Raw genomic sequence first — 22,064 nt, forward strand, 5'->3', positions numbered from 1 at the left:
CCATTTTCATTATAAAAGATAACCCCATTCACGTACCGTTACCGCAGCATGTTGCTTGTTGTCTCTGTTGTCCCTCCACATCCTGTTTGCTGTTCATTGTGTATTCTCCCCTCCCCCTGACTGCCAGCCTAGGCCTTTTCCTTTCACCATCCTCCCATCCCATTGTTTCTCTATTTACGTTCTAGCTCTTCTTCACTCCCTGTGCAGCATACAACCATAACAAGCCCACGCCATGCAGTTTTCTTGTCTGTCTGTCTGCAGTGGAGACAGAGGCTCCGGTTAACTTGACCTACACCCTGTTGAACGAGACGGAGGAGGAAGCTGGCCGCACCGCCATGGTGTCCTGGGTTTACCCCAATCCCTCCCACATCCAGTACGGTTGGATCACCCTGGTCTTCGAGCTGCAGTACCGACGCATCGCCGAGCCCAACAACTGGAAGGTACAGAGAGAGAGAGAGAGAGAGAGAGAGAGAGGGGGGGGGGGGGGTGGGGGGGGAATAGAGAGAGAGAGAGGTAAAGGGGGAAAGAGAGCAGGGGAGAGAGAGAGAGAGAGAGAGAGAGAGAGAGAGAGAGAGAGAGAGAGAGAGAGAGCATGCAAGAGGGAGAGGGGAAATAGAGAGAGAGAGAGAGAGAGAGGGGGGGGGAATAGAGAGAGAGAGACAGGTAAAGGGGGAAAGAGAGCGGGGGAGAGAGAGAGCATGCAAGAGGGGGAAAGAGAGAGAGAGGTAGAGGGGGAAAGAGAGCGGGGGAAAGAGAGAGAGACGGAGAAGGACAGAGAGAGAGGGAGGGGTGTAGGTGCAGTGTTTATCAACACCATTTGAGGGTGTTAAGCGAGTGACGTGGGAAGCATGTCATGTCCATGGTTGATTCTTTAAGAGGAAGATGTTCTTATTTCACAGTTAAACCGGGAGTTTGTCTGTTACCCACGTTACGACCGATGATCCTGCCTCTTTGTCAGATGAGAAAGAACAGAAACAAACAGAAACGCAGCAGCTCTCTATGGCTCCGTGGTTTAGTCTGGCTGAACGGCGAAGGATCTTTTTTAAACAGTACCATATTATTTCAACAGTATCGGATTTTTTTAACTGTCACTTTAACAAGTATCATACTACTCTATCACCTTCTGTCACCTCAATCCAGTGTAGCTCAGTTGGGAGAGCATGGTGCTTGCAACGCCAGGGTTGTGGGTTTGATTCCCATGGGGGACCTGTATGAAAATGTATGCACTCATTACTGTAAATTGCTCTGGATAAGAGCATCTGCTAAATAATGTATGTGTACTGTAACTGCTACTGACAGCTCACTATCGCCCCCTGTGTGCCTGCAGGTGAAGGGCTTGCTGAGAGAGCCTTGGCTGGAGCTGCTGGATCTGCCGGTAGGAGACTACATTGTCAGGGTGAGATGCCGTTCCCGCAACAACGGCCTCTGGAGCAAGTGGAGCACCCCTGTCCTACTCTGTGTCCCAGCCAAATCTACCCCTGGTAGGGACTCTTAACTGTCTGATGATTCAGTTACTGTCTGCACCTACCCACAGTCAACTCCTAATCTCAAGCACTGTTATATGACCCATATGGAATGGAATGATATGGCATATGGAATGATCTTGGCGTGTGCTGTCTTTGTCCCTTACAGATAAGCTGTTGGCTCTGCTTTTGGTGACCGGTGTTGGGTTCATGTTGTTGCTAGTCATCGGCTTTGGAATTATCCTACAGGGCAAGAGGTAGTGAAGCACACACACACACACACGTAAACAACTATGTAAACAATTATGTAAACATCAAATACATGTTTGATTTCTTTAAAAGACTTAAGATACAGCGTTTTATTCATCACATAAAGGACAGGTTTAGAGATAAATGTGTGCAGGAGTGATCTTGTATTGATATATAAACCGTTCTATATTAAACACACATGCTATATAGGCTGTAATATCATGAAATATAAATGTAGAAAGTGTATTGATGGTTCTCTCTGATCCCTGTCTTTCGCTGTAGGATAAAAGCATTCCTTCTGCCTCCAATTCCCAAACCACGCATCAGAGGCATCAATCCCCTGCTTCTGAAGGTAAATACACACACACATTCACACACGCACAGACATATGCACACGCACTCACACACACACACACACACACACACACACACACACACACACACACACACACACACACACACACACACACACACACACACACACACACACACACACACACACAAACACCAGCCTGGTGACTTATAACTCATTGTTCACTCAAGCTTCACTGAGTCATTTGTTTTCTATTTTTTTCTATCCATCAATCCCCTTCTTATCTTCTCTAACCCCTCCCCTTCCTATCTTCTCTATCCACTCCTCTATCCCCTATCTTCTCTAACCACTCCCCTTCCAATCTTCTCTATCCCTTCCCCTTACTATTTTCTCTAACCTCCCCTTCCTATCCCCTATCTTCTCTAACCCCTCCCCTTCCTATCTTCACTGTCCCCTCCCCTTCCTATCTTCTCTATCCCCTCCCCTTCCTATCTTCTCTGTCCCATCCCCTTCCTGTCTTCTCTATCCCCTCCCCTTCCTATCTTCTCTAACCCCTCCCCTTCCTATCTTCTCTAACCCCTCCCCTTCCTATCTTCTCTGTCCCCTTCCTATATTCTCTAATCCCTCCCCTTCCTATCTTCTCTGTCCCCTTCCTATCTTCTCTAATCCCCCCCTTCCTATCTTCTCTGTCCCCTCCCCTTCCTATTTTCTCTGTCCCCTTCCTATCTTCTCTATCCCCTCCCCTTCCTATCTTCTCTAACCCCTCCTCTTCCTATCTTCTCTGTCCCCTCCCCTTCCTATCTTCTCTAACCCCTCCCCTTCCTATCTTCTCTGTCCCCTTCCTATCTTCTCTAATCCCTCCCCTTCCTATCTTCTCTGTCCCCTTCCTATCTTCTCTAATCCCCCCCCTTCCTATCTTCTCTGTCCCCTCCCCTTCCTATTTTCTCTGTCCCCTTCCTATCTTCTCTATCCCCTCCCCTTCCTATCTTCTCTATCCCCTCCCCTTCCTATCTTCTCTAACCCCTCCTCTTCCTATCTTCTCTGTCCCCTCCCCTTCCTATCTTCTCTGTCCCCTCCCCTTCCTATCTTCTCTAGTCCCTCCCCTTCCTATCTTCTCTATCCCCTCCCCTTCCTATCTTCTCTATCCCCTCCCCTTCCTATCTTCTCTATCCCCTCCCCTTCCTATCTTCTCTATCCCCTCACCTTCCTTTCTCTTTTTCTCCTCCCTCCTTCTCGTCTTTCTCCTCCCTCCTTCTCTCTCAGAAGGGGGGCTTCGATGAGATCAACCGTCATTTCATCTCCTTCCATGGCTATAAGCCCCCAAGCTACAGTGAGGAGGAGGTCTGGGACCCTGTCAGCATGGACAACAACCAGTCTCTCCAGGCTCCCCTGGGGAGCCTAGCAGTCCAGAAGGAGGATTATGATATGGCCATCCACAGCCAACTACTGGTCCAGACCACCTCCAGCCACGCCCCTTATACCCCAGTCCCCGCCTCTTACACCCCAGTCCCCGCCCCTTACTGCCAGGCTCCAGTGGAAGCCTTCCCGACCCTGTGGGAATGGCCAACAGCAAACCCCGACCAGCCGGAGCTTCTGGTCTTCCCGGGCACTGACTACAGCATGATGGTGGATCCCAACCCCGTCCCGCCTCCGGACCAGCAGGCCCCGCCCCCATCATCCACCCAGGACTTCTACACGTGCGTGAACGTGCTGGGTGACAACGGACAAGTGCATCTGGTGCCCTGCCTGCCCAACCACCTGAAACACAGCCCCTACGTACAGCTGGAGGAGGAGCTAGAGGAAGGAGGGCTGGAGAAGAGCAGCCAGTTAGATGACTACCTGGCTAAGAAGATGGAGGCAGTAGCCAATGGGAGTGCTCTGGGAGAGACAGTGGTAGAGACAGAGGTGGAGACAGAGAGTGTGGAGCATAGTGAAGTGGCTGTGCCTTTACTGCCTGGAACCACTGGCACACAGGGCAACAGGGTGTGACCAGTTAACACACACACACACACACACACACACACACACACACACACACACACACACACACACACACACACATAAACAAACAGCAACAGGAATTACTCCAGGCTAAATGAGGATGTTAACTCATGGATGGACCTTTGAATATACCTACTTAATATACCAACTTAATATGTTTTTGTGAGTGCACCGGCCTGGGACATGAGTCCTCTGTGTCTATCCCCCCCAATCCCCCCCCCCCCCCTGCCTGCCAAATGACAGTGACACTGCTGGACAGACACTGCTGCCACCTCTGTTCACTGCTGATATGGCAGTGACAACGTTCTGACTACATTCTCTCTGCGGGGAATCAGAGATGCAGCATTTGACTGTGAGGTTTTCTTTCAGAGCAGAGCCGAGATCGGGATACAAGATGGATTCCTTTTGACGCAGAAAATCTGACAAGATGAAAAAAACATAAACTTGCAAAGTGTCTTGAACAATAACAATAGATTCTCCGTAGAACTACAACTGTTGTTGTGTGGACTGAGTCACTGAAAGGTTAATATACTCACCTGTTCTTCGGTCCAGTCTTGTTAGAAAACAATGCCTGCGAACTCTCTTGTTGTTGGATGTAGAATTAATGACCAACCACTCTGTGAAAGACACTTTGATTTTTTAACAGTCATGTTTTAGGGCTCTGTGAACTGATTTAACTGGATTTAGGTGAAAAGTTTGACGAATGCAAGAATACCAGTTGTACCTCACTGAGACCAATCATAGCCGTTCTGAGGCCCTGGCAGAAGTTAGCATGCATTTAGAGAACAGTGGAGCACACCAAAGATCTGAACAGCCAGACCAAGAGAGCAGTACACTTCTTCAAATATAATTACAAATTATTGTAAATATTAGAATGAATGAATTACAGAGGAAATACTTTAATATATCAAATGCACTATTGACGAGAAATATAACGAGGCAATGTTATAATAATAATAATGATAATAATGATAACAGTAAAGTACACTTATAAAGTGAACTGTCTGGGTTCAGTCCATGAACTAAATCACAGATTTAACTGTGTGCTTCATACTCAGGAAGTCAACCAAGCATAGCACAGTAGTAGCACAGTAGGAAGTCAACCCAGTAAAGGTGCAATCTACTTTCAGTCCCGTGAGACGGCACAAACACGCATACTTGTTTCAAGTATTGTTTTCCTTTTCTTGAATTTTTGGTCAGAAATGAAACTACAGATTGCACTGTATTCAAAACAAGTGATGGTCATTTTTGGTAACATTTATCATTTTCATTCTGTAAAACAGTCTTCACTATGCAGTGCTACATGTGCTCTGAATATGAATTACATGCTGGATTTGAAAGCACTTATTTTACTAGAACATAACACATGCAGCTCTCTCAGGGGAGAAAAGAGAGTTGGCTAAAGAAAAGAGCACTGTGATCATTTTATTGATTTTTACATAGAAAATGAGGCGACCAGACGAGTAGGGAGAAAACACATCTTCTGAAGGTGACCGATATTACAACAAGGACAAACAATGGTTAAAGCGTCTAATGATGTGTATAGGAACAAGACATTTTCACCACACCCACATACTTGAGTAGATGTGTTTTTCACAGTGATTTCTTCATAAAATCTTCTTTGACAAGCTGTCCTGGTGAATAGGAGGGCATGTATGCTATTTAGAAAATGGAGGCTTTTTTAATGACAAAAGTAAGACGCTCCCAGTTGCTAGGAAGATGACCTTGAAGGTGTGTGGATGGCAGTCTAATATCTACAGAGGATTTTTACACTAAATATATGCATTGTTTTTTGAATGAAACATGGAGAAACAAATAATATGCATCGCCTGTGAAATAAACCTAAAGTCTCAGGGCATTTGAAATGTCGGGGTGCAGTTTAATGACATCGGAAGCAGTTCATTAGCCATTTAACAAAAAAGTTGGGAATTTTCTTGGTAAACAGCCGTCACACTGGATAACAATGATAACACACACAGTAAGATATGATGCAACGAGTAGCTTAAATACTTTGTGTTCCTATTACACTGGACCTATGGATGGACCTTGGTTAGTCTGTTACACTGGCCCTATGGATGGACCTTGGTTAGTCTGTTACACTGGCCCTATGGATGGACCTTGGTTAGTCTGTTACACTGGCCCTATGGATGGACCTTGGTTAGTCTGTTACACTGGCCCTATGGATGGACCTTGGTTAGTCTGTTACACTGGCCCCTATGGATGGACCTTGGTTAGTCTGTTACACTGGCCCTATGGGTGGACCTTGGTTAGTCTGTTACACTGGCCCTATGGATGGACCTTGGTTAGTCTGTTACACTGGCCCTATGGATGGACCTTGGTTAGTCTGTTACACTGGCCCTATGGATGGACCTTGGTTAGTCTGTTACACTGGCCCTATGGATGGACCTTGGTTAGTCTGTTACACTGGCCCTATGGATGGACCTTGGTCAGTCTGTTTTACGTGTTGGTACATTTTTAAGGTTTAAATTACTGATGTTCTTAATGTCTCTCTCTCTGTTCCCCCCCCCCCTCTCTATGAAGTCAGGTGGTTTTTCTGCCATCAGTAGTCCTGTGCAGTGCTTTTCTCTGTGTTGTCATACTGTTCTGTTCACTGTTGTACTCTGCTGTGCCGCTTCAATTTTGTGCCTTGACTTGACTGTGTAGAACTCTCCTTTCCTTATTAGTGCTCACACTGGTAGACTGAAATTATATATTTTTCTAACGAGATGGACACACACGCGATAACACAGACAACAGCGGTATTTGTAAAGGCCATATAGGACACGTAGAAACAGTCAGGTGAAATTGTTTCTGTTCTGTACATTGGATACGGTGGGGTGGGTGAGTTATGTTGTTTGTTTTGGAAGCTATGTCCCCTGCTGCAAGATCTTTCCCATGCAGTGAATAAAGCCTACTGCTGATCTGTCTCTACTTCAGCCTCGTCCATTCTCCTGAACACTCTCACACACGGACACACCACTACCTCTGATCGACTCTGGCAGGAATTCCCTAGCAGCGAGTGTTGCACTTCAGTGAGTGCACTGAAAGCTAAAATAACCATCATCTATCACAGCTGGGATTCAAATATTTAAAGGGAAGATGCGATTCCACGTCATTATCCAATGAAAATGTCAGTGAAATGCCAACCTGTCGACAGAAAACTGTGTGTGTCTGTGTGTCTCTCTCTGTATTTGTGTGTGTGTGTGTGTGTGTGTGTGTGTGTGTGTGTGTGTGTGTGTGTGTGTGTGTGTGTGTGTGTGTGTGTGTGTGTGTGTGTGTGTGTGTGTGTGTGTGTGTGTGTGTGTGTGTGTGTGTGTGTCTTTGTATGTGTGTGTACTGTACCAGTCAAAAGTTTGGACACACCTACTCATTCAAGGGTTTTTCTTTATTTTTACTAATTTCTACATTGTAGAATAATAGACATCAAAACTATGAAATAACACATATGGAATTATGTAGTAAGCAAAGTATTAAACAAATCCAAATATATTTGAGATTCTACAAAGTAGCCACCCTTTGCCTTGATGACAGCTTTACACACTCTTGGCATTCTCTCAACCAGCTTCATGTGGTAGTCACCTGGAATGCATTTGGTCTCCGTGAGGTTGTGGCCCATCTGCGGTGGGCCTGGGATCCCTACTTGGGTATCGTCACAGATGGATCAAAGGATCCAGGCAGTGGGAGAGCAGGATTTGGGATACCTGTTCCCCGGTTTGTTTCGGATATACTAGGGGTGGTGGCTGTCTGATGGAGTTTCAGTCTTTTCTACTGAAATGCTAGCACACAAAAACTACCCACAAAACCCAGGAAGAAAAACCCCTACTTAAATATGATCTCTAATCAGAGGCAACGATGATCACCTGCCTCCAATTAGAGATCAATCCCAACATAGAAATAGAAAAACTAGAACTTAAACATAGAAATAGAAAACATAGAACAACCCAAAACACCCCCTGTCACGCCATGAACTACTTTACTATAGAAAATGACATCTTACTAGGATCAGGACGTGACACCAGCCTTTGCCTTGATGACAGCTTTGCACACTCTTGGCATTCTCTCAACTAGCTTCATGAGTTAGTCACCTGGAATGCATTTCAATTAAGTTTGCCTTGTTAAAAGTTAATTTGTGGAATTTCTTTCCTTCTTAAAGCATTTGAGCCAATCAGTTCTGTTGGGACAAGGTAGGGGTGGTATACAGAAGACATCCCTATTTGGTAAAAGACCAAGTCCATATTATGGCAAGATCAGCTCAAATAAGCAAAAAAAAAACAACAGTCCATCATTACTATAAGACATGAAGGTCAGTCAATATGGAAAATGTCAAGAACTTTTAAAGTTTCTTCAAATGCAGTCGCAAAATACATCAAGCGCTATGATGAAATTGGCTCTCATGAGGACTGCCACAGGAATGGAAGACCTGCTGCAGAGGATAAATTCATTAGAGTTTTCCAGCCTCAGAAAATGCAGCCCAAGTAAATGCTTCACAGAGTTCAAGTAACAGACACATCTCAACATCAACTGTTCAGAGGAGACTGTGTGAATCAGGCCTTCATGGTCAAATTGCTGCAAAGAAACCACTACTAAAGGGCACCAATAAGGCGAAGAGACGTGCTTGGGCCAAGAAACACGAACAATGGACATTAGACTGGTGGAAATCTGTCCTTTGGTCTGATGAGTCCAAATTTGAGATTTTTGGTTCCAACCGCTGTGTCTTTGTGAGACACAGAGTAGAGGAAGGGATGATCTCTACATGTGTGGTTCCCACCGTGAAGCATGGAGGAGGAGGTGTGGGGGTGCTTTGCTAGTGACACTGTCTGTGATTTATTTAGAATTAAAGGCACACTTAACCAGCATGGCTACCACAGCATTCTGCAGCTATATGCCATCCCATCTGGTTTGCGCTTAGTGAGACTATAATTTGTTTTTCAACAGGACAATGACCCAAACACACCTCCAGGCTGTGTAAAAGCTATTTGACCAAGACGGAGAGTGGAGTGCTGAATCAGATGACCTGGCCTCCACAATCACCCGACCACAACCCAATTGAGATGGTTTGAGATGAGTTGGACTGCAGAGTGAGGGAAAAGCAGCCAACAAGTGCTCAGCATATGTGGGAACTCCTTCAAGAATGTTGTAAAAGCATTCCAGGTGAAGCTGGTTGAGAGAATACCAAGAATGTGCAACGCTGTCATCAAGGCAAAGGGTGGCTACTTTGAAGAATCTCAAATATAGAATATATTTTGATTTGTTTAACACTTTTTTGGATACTACATGATTCCATATGTGTTATTTCATAGTTTTGATGTCTTCACTATTATTCTACAATGTAGAAAATAGTAAAAATAAAGAAAAACCCTTGAATGAGTAGGTGTGTCCAAACCTTTGACTGGTACTGTATGTGTGAGTCTTGGTGTGTGTTAGTGTCTCTGTGTGTGTGTTTCTGTGTGTATCTCTCTCTCTCTCTCTGTGTGTGTGTGTGTGTGTGTGTGTGTGTGTGTGTGTGTGTGTGTGTGTGTGTGTGTGTGTGTGTGTGTGTGTGTGTGTGTGTCTCTGTGTGTGTGTCTCTGTGTGTGGCTGTGCGTGTCTCTGTGTGTCTCTATGTGTGTCTTTGTGAGTGTCTCTGTGTGTGTCTATGTGTGTGTCTATGTGTGTCTCAGTGTGTGTCTCAGTGTGTGTCTCTGTGTATGTGTCTCTGTGTGTGTGTGTCTCTGTGTGTTTGTCTCTGTGTGTTTGTCTCAGTGTGTGTCTCTGTGTGTGTCTCTGTGTATGTGTCTCTGTGTGTGTGTCTCTGTGTGTGTCTCTGTGTGTCTTTAGGTAGGTGTGAGAGCCTGACCCAGTGACTAGCCTGCATTCTCTCTATATATATGTATATTTAGAGCCAGACACATTGTCAGCTGGAGATAACACAGACTGCAGACCCCCTAGATAGAATGACAATCACACACACACACATACACACACACACACACACACACACACACACACATACATACATATACACAGACAAATAATAACAGGTTTATAAGACTAATCGGACGTGCATCCATTGTTCATCTAAATAAACAGATATTTGTGTGTCTGTGTGTGTGTGTAACCAATTGCAGCACCTTTGTATCTGGACTTGGCTGGACCCCAGGCTCACAGGGTTAATAATGTTCCTATGAGAGAAGCTGTGGTGATGTCACAGGGGTGTAAGGTGTCAGGGGGAGTGCCCACAGAGGGGTAAGAGTGGGGGAGGGGGCGGCAGATAGGGTTGGGGACTCTTTTATAAGTTTGGTTTAGGTCCCTCGCTCGGCCCCCTACAATCCCACAGTCCCAACGTCCCGACAGTGAAAGGCGGACCACAGCTAAAACCAGCTCAGGTAAGAGACGATGTCTGGGGTTAGGGGTCGAGGTTTGGTACACCTTTGTGGGGGGAGGGGTGGTTACCACAGAACTGTGGTGTCTTCACCCTCTTTTCACTGCTCTGTCACACCACTGGGCCTGAAGGCTCTGTGCAGCTGTCCTTGTTGCTAAAAATAAATACTCAGGCTGACATACACACACACACACACAAACACACACAAACACACAACACATACACACAAACATGCTTTCAGTATAATCTCAGATGATTGCAGTTTTTCAGTTGTGACAGTGAGTGACTACCTGTTGACTATCAGAAGGGTTAAGCGTGATGAAGCATACCTCATCATATTTACTGGGCTTATGTGATGAACAGTTGATACAGCCCTTTTCATCTTTCTAGTCTGTCATGATCCACAAATGGAGGCTGTGTGTCTTAGATGTTTATGTGGCTGTGAAGAAATAGCAATATGTTAGAATGATGCACTTCTTATGAGTTAAGGTTAGCACTTAATGTTATGGTAATGTCAGAGACATTCAGATTTCCTGGAACATCTTTCCAGGATCAAGAACTGTATTTTTTTTGAAAGAGTAATGTCTGCTTTCATAACACACATAATTGTGTTTGGGAATCCAGTGAAAACACAGTAAATATCAACCATATTCTGTGTGTATTTGTGTCTGCAATAGTTTGTGTTTTGTCCATTAGTACATTCCTTGAATTCTAATCTGAGCTTGTTTCACCAATGAATTTCCTCTGTGAATCAACAGAGGAATCTGTTTCCCACATCCTTGAAGACAAGAAAGGAAGGATTGCGTTGCCATGGCGTCACCAAGCGAGGGCGATCAGACGGTGCCTGATGGAGAGAGTGAAAAGGAGGTGACTAAGGTCAAATCTATTCAGTCCCACTATCTCCGCTGTCCCTCCCCCAGCAGGTAAGCGTACGTGGAGACCCACTGTTCTTGTAGTTCTGTAATGGGAAATGACCCACCCAGGGCTCTAATAGTGTGTGAAATAAATGTATTGTTCAACTTCAATTCAGCTTCCAAGCACAATTTGGTCAATTTGTAGAGAGTATAGGCTTGTCAATTTTATAGCATACAGAGCGTGATTCATCAGAAGTGCTCACAAGAACTGATTACTACTGTCACACACTATGATGCACACTAGACCTGGGTCAAATACATACAGTTGAAGTCGGAGGTTTACATACACCTTAACCAAAAACATTTAAACTCAGTTTTTCACAATTCCTGACATTTAATCCTAGTAAAAATTCCCTGTCGTAGGTCAGTTAGGATCACCACTTTATTTTAAGAATGTGGAATGTCAGAATAATAGTAAAGAGAATGATTTATTTCAGCTTTTAGTTCTTTCATCACATTCCCAGTGGGTCAGTGATAAGAGAATTATCTAATAAAGGTAAATGAATCAATAAACCATTATGAATTATTAGTTATGTAGCATGGTTAATGAATAATCAATGAAATGATCGATTAGTCCGATTAGTCCCAGAAAGTCTAGTAGAGGCTGGAGAAGGAGATAAATGTGTGTGTGTATTTAATGTGCCCAAGAGAGCAGAGGACATATGGTAAAGGGAGTAAAAACTTCAAGGGGTTCCTAACCTTGAGGAAAAGGAACAGGCTGAGCTGGATAGTGATAAACAGTGTGGGAAGTCAAAGGGGGGATGCAGTTCACCAACAGTTTGTGTGTAAATGCATGTGCTTGAGTAAAGAGAGAAACTATATAATGACTGTTTTGTTATCTTGACCTCAGAACGTTCTCATGAATAAAGACGAATGAACCTTTTGCAGAAAGCTGAGTCCTTGCCTAATTATTTAACCCATTGTCTTACAAACCTTGGGAATTAGTCAAGGCTTATTGATTGTTGATTATTATCATTAAGATATAAAATTCCTATATCAGTCAGAAGTGTACATACACTCAGTTAGTATTTGGTAGCATTGCCTTTAAATTGTTAACTTGGGTCAAATGTTCGGGTAGCCTTCCACAAGCTTCCCACAATATGTTTGGTGAATTTTGGCCCATTCCTCCTGATAGAGCTTGTGTAATGGAGTCAGGTTTGTAGGCCTCCTTGCTCGCACACGCTTTTTCAGTTCTGCCCGCAAATTTTCTATAGAATTGAGGTCAGGGCTTTGTGATGGCTACTCCAATACCTTGACTTTGTTGTCCTTAAGCCATTTTGCCAACTCTTTGGAAGTGTGCTTGGGGTCATTGTCCATTTGGAAGACCCATTTGCGACCAAGATTTAACTTCCTGACTGATGTCTTGAGATGCTGCTTCAATATATCCACATCATTTCCCTACCTCACGACGCCATCTATTTTGTGAAGTGCGCCAGTCCCCCCTGCAGAAAATCACCCCCACAACATGATGCTGCCACCCCGTGCTTCCCGGTTGGGATGATGTTCTTTGGCTTGCAAGCCTCCCCCTTTTCCTCCTAAAATAACCGATGGTCATTATGGCCAAACAATTCTATTTTTGTTTCATCAGACCAGAGGATTTCTCTCCAAAAAGTACGATATTTGTCCCCATGTGCAGTTGCAAACCGTAATCTGGCTTTTTTTATGGCAGTTTTGGAGCAGTGGCTTCTACCTCGTTGAGCGGCCTTTCAGGTTATGTCGATATAGGCATCGATTTACTGTGGATATAGATATTTTTGTACCTGTTTCCTCCAGCATCTTCACAAGGTCCTTTGCTGTTGTTCTAGGATTGATTTGCACTTTTCGCACCAAAGTACGTTCATCTCTAGGAGACAGAACGCGTCTCCTTCCTGAGTGGTATGACGGCTGCGTGGTCCCATGGTGTTTATACTTGCGTACTATTGTTTGTACAGATGAATGTAGTGTACCTTCAGGTGTTTGGAAATTGCTCTCAAGGGTGAACCAGACTTGTGGAGGTCTAGAATTGTTTTTCTGGGGTCTTGGCTGATTTCTTTTGATTTTCCCATGATGTCAAGCAAAGAGGCACTGAGTTTGAAGGTAGACCTTGAAATACATCCACAGGTACACCTCTAATTGACTCAAATGATGTCAGTTAGCCTATCAGAAGCTTCTAAAGCCATGACATCATTTTCTGGTATTTTTCAAGCTGTTTAAAGGCACAGTCAACTTAGTGTATGTAAACTTCTGACCCACTGGAATTGTGATACAGTGAAATATAAGCTAAATAATCTGTCTGTAAACAATTGTTGGAAAAATTACTTGTGTCATACCAGTCCTAACCGACTTGTGGTTGAAAAACGAGGTTTAATGGCTCCAACCTAAGTGTATGCAAACTTCCGACTTCAACTATATGTCAAATACGTTCACATACCTGAGGTGAGATATAATAAGTTTAGGTTTCCTACTTCAAAGGAACCAATGGAATAGTCCCAAAAGTGCCAACTCCACCCACCCTGCATGTCACTGGTCAGGCTAAATCAATCACACCTCCAGTATTTGACATTACATATATTTGCACCCCCCCGGTCTGCTCAGTACTCCATAGTAATTATATTTATAAGGTTATGACTATGTCTCTATACTTTTGCAGTTTCTCCGTGATCTCTGAGTCCAGATTCTCCATGATATCAGGGTCAGATGCCGAGAGCATCTATATGGAGCCCATTCACCTGTCCTCAGCTATAGCTGCCAAACAAATCATCAACGAGGGTGAGACACAGATTCTTTCCACCAACCACACATAACTCACATGCTGTTTTTGTGGCTTCGTGAGTGGATCTGAACATTATGATTTAAAATATCTAAATGAAAGCTTTCATATTGGTAGAACACTATTTTATAAATGCTGTTTACCTAGAGAAGCATGGCTGTCGACAAAGCGAGCGCTTGGGACTGTAAAGTTCTATCTGGAAAAAGGTGATACTGAGATAATTGGCTTTAAAGTTCTGAACCCTCATTGGTTTGAATGGTGTCAACTACTTGTATCTTGTATTCTTTTGAACTTAACATGAATTGAGGTATTTAGAGTACTGTATAGGTAGAGAACACTGAACAGAACAAGGCTGTTTCAATAACGACATGTTGACTAAAATACAGATAGAACCTTATAGTCCCAAGCTCTCGAAAGGTTAAAGAAAGTTGAAGGGTGGAACCACAAAGAAAGCCGGGGAAAAACAGCCACCACTAGTCATGTTTGCAGGTTCACCTTATACAGAGAGCACCTTGGGGCAGCAGGTAGCCTAGTGGTAGCCTAGTGGTTAGAACGTTGGGCCAGTAACCGAAAGGTTGCTGGATCGAACCACAGAGCTGACAAGATAAAAATAACCCACTGGTCCCTGGTAGGCTGTCATTGTAAATAAGAATTTGCTCTTAACTGACTTGCCTAGTTAAAAAAAATACTGTACTGGTGCCAAGCACATTGGGAGTGTTTGGCTCCAGTACATATTGTATTTGTCCCATAGAGATAAAGTGGTTTAGCTCTGTGGTTTGTCCCCATTCAATTCAATAGAACTTTATTGTCCCCGAACGCCAATTTTGGTTGCATTGCATAACACAATGTCTGGGACAAAGCTACTTCTCTTCAGCCTGACAAAGATACTTATATAATTGTATTTTGCTTAAAAAGCAGTTCAATAATCAATCCAAGACACTCCATAGAGACCTTGAATACATACAGCGTGCACTGCAATGCTCTATTATCCTGGACCTATATAATAGGCGGTGTCAGAGGAAAGCCCATAAAATTGTCAGAGACTCCAGTCACCCAAGTCATAGATTGTTTTCTCTGCTACCACACGGCAAGCGGTACCGGAGCGCCAAGTCTTAATAGCTTCTACCCCCAAGCCATTAGACTGCTGAACAATTAATCAAATGGCCACCGGACTATTTACATTGACCCCCCACCTCCATTTGTTTTGTACACTGCTGCTACTCGCTGTTTATTATCTATGCATAGTAACTTCACCCCTAGCTACATGTACAAATTACGTCAACTAACCTGCACCCCTGCACATTGACTCGGTACCCCCTGTATATAGCCTCGTTATTGTTATTTTAATGTGTTACTTTAAAAAACATTTTTACTTTAGTTTATTTGGTAAATATTTTCTTAACTCTTCTTGAACTGCACTGTTGGATCAGTGGGTCCCACACGGACGTTTGAGCTAACGTAGGCTAATGTGATTAGCATGAGGTTGTAAGTAACAACAACATTTCTCAGGACATAGACATATCTGATATTGGCAGAAAGCTTAGATTCTTGTTAATCTAACTGCACTGTCCAATTTACAGTAGCTATTACAGTGAAAGAATACCATGCTATTGTTTGAGTAGAGTGCACAGTTTTGAACTTGAAAAGTTATTAATAAACAAATTAGGCACATTTGGGCAGTTTTCATAAAACATTTTGAACAGAAATGCAATGGTTCATTGGATCAGTCTAAAACTTGCACATACACTGCTGTCATCTAGTGGCCAAAATCTAAATTGCACCTGTGCTGGAATAATACATTATGGCCTTTCTCTTGCATTACCAGATCTAATGTGTTATATTCTCCTACGTTCCTTTCACATTTCCACAAACTTCAAAGTGTTTCCTTTCAAATTGTATCAAGAATATGCCTATCCTTGCTTCAGGGCCTCAGCTACAGGCAGTTCGATTTGGGTATGTCATTTTATGCAAAAATGTAAAAAAAGGGGTGGATCCTTATGAGGTTTTAATTAAGGGCTTGTAAGTAAGCATTTCACGGTAAGGTCTACACATTGTATTCGGCGCATGTGACAAATAAAGTTTGATTTGATTATACTGTAGCGTTAGAATAATCACCTCTATCTCTTACCTGAGAATACAATGTGTTCATTATGGCAATATCCAGCTAGAGACATCCAAGCCATTATCCGTAGCTAGACTGTCTGATTGGGGTAATGCATTTGCCCACACACCACAATTATGCTCCTAGCTAACTTTGAATAGGTTAATTTTCTTTCTAACAGTGTGTCCCTGCAGCAGCTGTCTATCCTTAACGGATGCTGTCTGAAAATGTGACATACTCCCGGTATGGTTTGTGAAGACTGACACAGAGGGTGGGGATTTTTGCAGCACAAAGTTATTTCCTTCAATCTAGCCACTGTCTGTAGCCTACTTACACGTTTAGATGCAATGAATTATGTAATATTGTGGATTAGGCAGTAGGGTGTGTGTGTGTGTGTGTGTGTGTCTGTGTGTGTGTGTGTGTGTGTCTGAATAGTCTGCTCTTTCCTTTCCTCAGAGTTCCCACAACGGGGTATCAGGGCAGAGAGTACCCCAGACAGCATGTTGGAGACAGCGGAACAGCTGATGGTGGAGGACCTGTACAACCGGGTGAAGGACATGATCGATGACCGCAGCCCCTACAACACCCCCTGTGTGATGGACATCCAGCGGGCCATGGTACAGGACCGCCTGGAGGCCCCCAACAACCCCGTGGACGAGGTGTGGAACAACATATTCATCGCTGAGAAGTGAGTCACTCACTGTGCCGTGGAAGTTACTGTATGCATTACATATCCCCACACACCCATCACACCCAAGCACACACACACACACACACACACACACACACACACACACACACACACACACACATGCTCTGCCCTTCAAAATACAGTATTATATGCATAGCTCATGGAACATCATGCCAGCTAGATTTACCCCCACCTCACTTTCACCATAGACTACTTCACTGAGTGTCAATAGAATGACAGGTAGATAGCTGTTCACCTCCTATGGTATAATTAAGCAACAAGGCCCGAGTGGGTGTGGTATATGGTCAATATACCATGGCTAGGGGCTGTTCTTATGCACGACACAACGCAGAGTGCCTGGATACAGCCCTTAGCCGTGGTATATTGGCTATATACCACAAATTCCCGAGGTGCCTTATTGCTATTATAAACTGGTTATCAACGTAATTAGAGCAGTAAAAAGACATGTTTTGTCGTACCCGTGTTATACGGTCTGATATACCACGGCTGTCAGCCAGTCAGCATTCATCCATCGAACCACCCAGTTTATAATACTTTGTAAAAGAGGCCTGTGTATTGCAGTCTGTTTCGGGTCAGTGTACTTGTCATGGATACTCCATGTCCTTACCAGCCATTTCATAACCGTGACTATATGACCACAACAACAACAGCGTTGCTTGTTCCTTCCTCTGTTTTGCAGATCCGTGGCTGTCAATAAAGCTCGTCTGAAGCGCATGGGCATCACCCACATCCTGAACGCTGCCCACGGTACCGGGGTCTACACCGGGGAGGCATTCTATGCTGGCATGAACATCGGCTACATGGGTATCGAGGTAGATGACTTTGCAGAGTCTGACATCTCCCCTCACTTCAGAACCTGCGCTGAGTTCCTGGATGAGGCCCTGTTGACACACAAGGGTGAGTCAGGGTTCTTTTGTGTGTTCTTATTGGTGGATCAAGGCCCAATTCTTAATGGACCCGCCTTAGACCCTACGCCCTATGCATTTGTAGATCTACCAGGATTTGATTGATGAAAGTAATATGGTGAAACTTCCACCTAGCCTATCAGACAGCGAGGGAGAGCTATTACCAGGATATTTAATGGATACGATATGAACGTCTTCTTGTATGATCTCATGTTTTTCTCCCATTTCCATTTAAGTTGAGTCTGGGCTGACCTGGACATAGTAGAACCGATCTCTGGATTGTTTTTGCTTGGTTTAACTGGACCCAGTGATGATGAGGCTTGGAATTCCATCTCTCGACCAATCCAGAGACTGCTTGGAGTTCCATCTAGATTCTAGACTAATCTATAGACTACTCCTAATTACTCATCATAACCAGGGGTGGCTGTCAGTCTTATTTAGGGAGGTCACTCAGAGCCAATGGACAGGGATAGCCTAGCTATATCTGGACTCTGTTTAGGCGGGTGAATCGTCTTCTAAAGCTTTTTACCCCCCTCCGCCTCAACTCTAATTAAACCCCAAATAGATTAGATCCACTGACCTCTTCTGAGTTAATTAAACACATAGCTGTTAAGAATCAGGTTAAATGTCAAGCAGTAGTGACTAGTATTCATGTCATTGGTTTGGGCCTGCGGGGCCTCGTGCTCCTTTCCGCTACAGGGAGGGAGTAGGCATCGTATCACATTTCAAACCTGGCACCTTGGGGGTTATCATATCATGGGTTATGATGTCAGAGTTTATAACTGGGGGGGTACAGTGCTTAGGAGTGACACAGTCACAACTGGAAGGGAATACAGCCCTCTGCTGGTTATAGAATGTCATTGCAGAGCAGACATCATGCTGGCTCTAACTGCACATAAACTGTATTAGCCTCCTACAGCTACAGCTGTTATCATCAAACTGGTACCTAATGCTTTCAGATTCATGAAGTCAGTTTTGTCATTTGCTCATCGCTTATGTTGCACATGTATCTTTAATTAACTACATATAAACCCTGAAAAATAGTTATTTCTTATGTCAAGTGTAACCAATGGGAAGTGTGTTTTTGTCTTCTTCTCCTGCAGGTAAGGTCCTGGTGTCCTCTATGATGGGCGAGAGTCGCTCCGCGGTGCTGGTGGCCGCCTACCTCATGATTTTCCAACACATGACCATCATGGAGGCACTGACCACTCTGAGGAAGAAGCGACCCATCAACCCCAACGAGGGCTTCCTAAAGCAGCTGCGTCAGCTCAACGAGACGCTACTAGAGGAGCGTGATGACGATGATGACGACACCCTCAGCCAGTGCTCCGTCATCGACGCCCACACCCGCGCCCAACTGTTTGACGACGAAGAGAGCATGATGGGCGTGAAGGCCCACTCCATCATGATGGAGGAGGAGGAGGACAGCCAAAGCATGATGAGTAGCGTGGCCTCGTCTGCCGCAGCCGCCGCCCTCAGGGACGGGGTTTTTGGAGGGCAGCGGATGGGCCTGGAACGGGCAGAGACGACAGAAGGCCTGGCCCTGCCTGGAAAAGACCCTGGCGACGGTGGAGAGGATGCAGAGGATGGGGATGAAGATGGCATGAGCATGATCCGTGAGTGGCAGAGGAGAAACGAGAAGTACCAGAGCGAGGAGTGGTGGGAGCAACAGCTGATGAGCGAGGCTGGGGACGAGGAGTCTCTCCTGGGGGGCATGCGGGGTCCTGGAGCACCAGAAGACCTGGAGAGCGTGACCAGCGAGGACGTCCTGGCCATGAAAGAGCGCCTGAAGCGGCGCCCGCGGCGCTCCCCCTCAGAGACAGTGTCCACGGCCAGTTGCAGCAGCTACTCTGACCTGTGGAAGCAGCGTCTGAAGGAGATCGAGGAGCAGGCGGCAGCGCGCTACCGCAAGAAGGACGACGATAACAAGAGTGAGAGCACGGCGATGGAGGGGACAGAAAATAAGAAGCAGACAATCGAGGACGACGTGGAGAGTGTGCTCTCGGACACCAGCTCCATGTACAACTTCTGCAAGAGGAACAAGGAGAACCTAACTCCCCTGGAGCGCTGGAGGGTGAAGAGGATCCAGTTTGGCTGGAATAAGAACGATGAAGGGAGGGATGGGGAGAAAAGAGCCGGGGGTGTATGGGGCAGTGGGGAGCAGGGAGAGGGCGATGCTGAGGCCCGCACTCCGGCACTGGAGGACGTCAACCTCACAGCCTACCAGACCTGGAAGATGAAACAGGCGAAGCGGCTTGGAGAGGACAACAAGGCAACAAAAGATGACATTGTGGAGATGAGCCGCGGCGATGACTCGGCCACAGCCAAGAGGAGACAGAGGCGGGAGGAGCTCCTGGAGCGCTCGCGGAAGACGCTGGAGGAGAGTCAGTCCATGTGCGGCTGGGAGACGGAGAGCTCCATGAGCGGAAGCACCCTGCCGCTCTCTGCCTTCTTCGCCCAGCCTGGTGGCTCACAACCCGGAAGTGTTGCCAATGATGACAACATGTCCATGCTGAGTGGCAGGTCTTCTGTATCCCAAGCCCGCAGCACCAGATCTCAGGCCTCCATAGGCTCAGGAATTCCGCAGGGCATTCCCCAAGTCCCCACGATCCCTGTGCCCACAATGCAGGGACCTGGTGGGGAGCCCATGGTCGACCTGTCCAGCATTCAAAACTGGATCGCCAATGTGGTGTCCGAGACCCTCATCCAGAAGGAGCGTGAAATGAGCCTCCCCCCGTCCCAGGCTGGATCGGTGCTAAGTTTCGGTGGGGCATCGAGTGTGGTAGGGCCAGCAATACATAGATTGGACGATGACAAGGCTTCTATGCTGAGTGGAGCGTCCTATGTGAGCTCGCTGGCTCATCACGGTGTCAGTGCTGGCAGGGCCGAGTCTGTGCTCTCCGGTAGAAGTGCTGCTTCTTCTACCAGTAATCTCTCCAGCGTCTCCGGTCTGGGCTCCCGCAGGAGCAAAATCACCACAACCAGCGTGCCCCTCTACAGCCTTTTTGCGGACCAGGTCAACCTACAGAAGCTGGACTCCATGGACAAGCAGATGCAGTCGGAGATGAGGAACAAGATGGCCTGCTACGGGGTGAAGAAGATTGCCGAAGATAACAAGCGCAGCACACTCTACAAGAAGAAGAAGCCCAAGGACGAGGGCGAAGAGGAGGAAGAGAAGGAGGATGACTATTTAACGGGAAAGATAAAGACGTCTCTCCCACCTGCACCAGAGAAAAAGAAAGCACCTACGCGAAGCTATGGCCTTTCGGGCTGCCTAAATCTCTCCACCGCTCTGGAGAAAGAAAAGAACACCAGTGTTGATGAATGGCTAACCAACGTCATGCCTCCTTCGAGGAAACCAGCATCCTATAGTGCAGAAGACGAGACTGATCCAGGGCCATCTGCCTCCGTGTATAACTTCGGAGGCCGGAGGGACTCGTCTGAGGAGGAAGAAGAAGAGGAGGAGTATGAAGTCGCATCCAGATATCGCTCCAGATTCCAGGCAGACACAGAGTCACATGTACTTGGCAAATTGTCTTCCAACGGCGTGGATTCCAGCAGCTACAGGGCTAGAAGATCCTTCGCAACCACTGAGGAAGAGGAGGAAGAAGAGGAGAGTTATACATCGAAGAGGAAGTTTACTCATCACTCACAATATGAGAGTGGAGGGGAGACGGAGGGGAGGATAGAAAGGAAGGAAGAAAAGGAGGAGGAAGAAGATGTCGACAGATTCCTCAGCCAGCTTAGGCAGAGGTCTCGGGCTCGGGCTGAGGCAGAAATGCAGGACGATGACATCGTAGCAGCTTGGAGGGCACAACAAGAATCAAAGTCAAATGGTTACAGAAGCAGTGACTCTTAACCAATCAAAGACAGTGTCACACTTACAGTATGAAAGAAACTCAATCCAATGTTAATATGTTTCTTCAGCTAATAAATTAAAATTGCACACTTGCTACATACACTTCCGCTAGTCAATGGGGATTTCTTAGAACATCGCTTGTGGTCTTTTTAGTCTCAGAAGTGGGGTGACCTTTATAATTCTACAGGTAGTTGTTATAGATTATTCTGACATGTAAATACTAATCTAAATCAAATATCTAAGCTTTATTATAATGGAAAAGGGAAAATGTGCACTTTGCTTTCTAAACTCAAATGAATTTATTTCTCATAGTCAATTTTATAATCAAATGGACGCAAAATATTCATATTCACAATATTTAAATATTGCCTCAACCTAACTGCATTGCTTGTGCAGTGCAAGTAGAGTAACACACATTTGCTGTTTGTTTTGTAGGT

General features: G+C 45.4%; 2 protein-coding genes across 8 annotated transcripts in view; both read left to right on the top strand.

Moving 5' to 3' along the window:
• Positions 1–6,957, top strand: part of LOC115196374 (prolactin receptor) — a 49,420-nt gene extending 42,463 nt beyond the window's left edge. For 5 of the 6 annotated variants that reach the window (XM_029757143.1, XM_029757142.1, XM_029757141.1 and 2 more), the window contains 5 exons: positions 262–440; positions 1,328–1,481; positions 1,633–1,720; positions 1,995–2,064; positions 3,289–6,957. In XM_029757143.1, the coding sequence (XP_029613003.1) occupies positions 262–440; positions 1,328–1,481; positions 1,633–1,720; positions 1,995–2,064; positions 3,289–4,014 (1,217 nt within the window). In that variant the 3' untranslated portion in view covers positions 4,015–6,957. The remainder of the gene's footprint in view (positions 1–261; positions 441–1,327; positions 1,482–1,632; positions 1,721–1,994; positions 2,065–3,288) is intronic. The other variant, XM_029757140.1, reaches the window with a different exon arrangement.
• Positions 6,958–10,275: 3,318 nt separating this feature from the next.
• LOC115196375 (inactive dual specificity phosphatase 27) lies at positions 10,276–21,718 on the top strand. Of its 2 annotated transcripts, none has more exons than XM_029757145.1 (6): positions 10,276–10,391; positions 11,146–11,310; positions 13,931–14,049; positions 16,608–16,839; positions 17,543–17,760; positions 18,872–21,718. In XM_029757145.1, exons 2-6 carry the CDS (start codon positions 11,198–11,200, stop codon positions 21,625–21,627), a joined length of 3,438 nt encoding a protein of 1,145 aa, XP_029613005.1. In that variant the 5' UTR covers positions 10,276–10,391; positions 11,146–11,197; the 3' UTR covers positions 21,628–21,718. The 2 variants fall into 2 exon arrangements, with proteins under 2 accessions (XP_029613005.1, XP_029613007.1); XM_029757147.1 differs by having other exon boundaries at positions 11,146–11,254.
• The last annotated feature ends 346 nt before the right edge of the window (positions 21,719–22,064 follow it).

This window comes from Salmo trutta, chromosome 6, assembly GCF_901001165.1.
Source record: "Salmo trutta chromosome 6, fSalTru1.1, whole genome shotgun sequence".
Lineage (NCBI taxonomy): Eukaryota > Metazoa > Chordata > Actinopteri > Salmoniformes > Salmonidae > Salmo > Salmo trutta.

Coding starts and splice junctions, on each gene's coding strand:
- LOC115196375 (XM_029757145.1), top strand. CDS start 11,198: ATGGCGTCACCAAGCGAGGGCGATCAGACGGTGCCTGATGGAGAGAGT. Junction 11,311..13,930: donor CGCTGTCCCTCCCCCAGCAG/GTAAGCGTACGT, acceptor ATACTTTTGCAG/TTTCTCCGTGATCTCTGAGT. Junction 14,050..16,607: donor CAAACAAATCATCAACGAGG/GTGAGACACAGA, acceptor TCCTTTCCTCAG/AGTTCCCACAACGGGGTATC.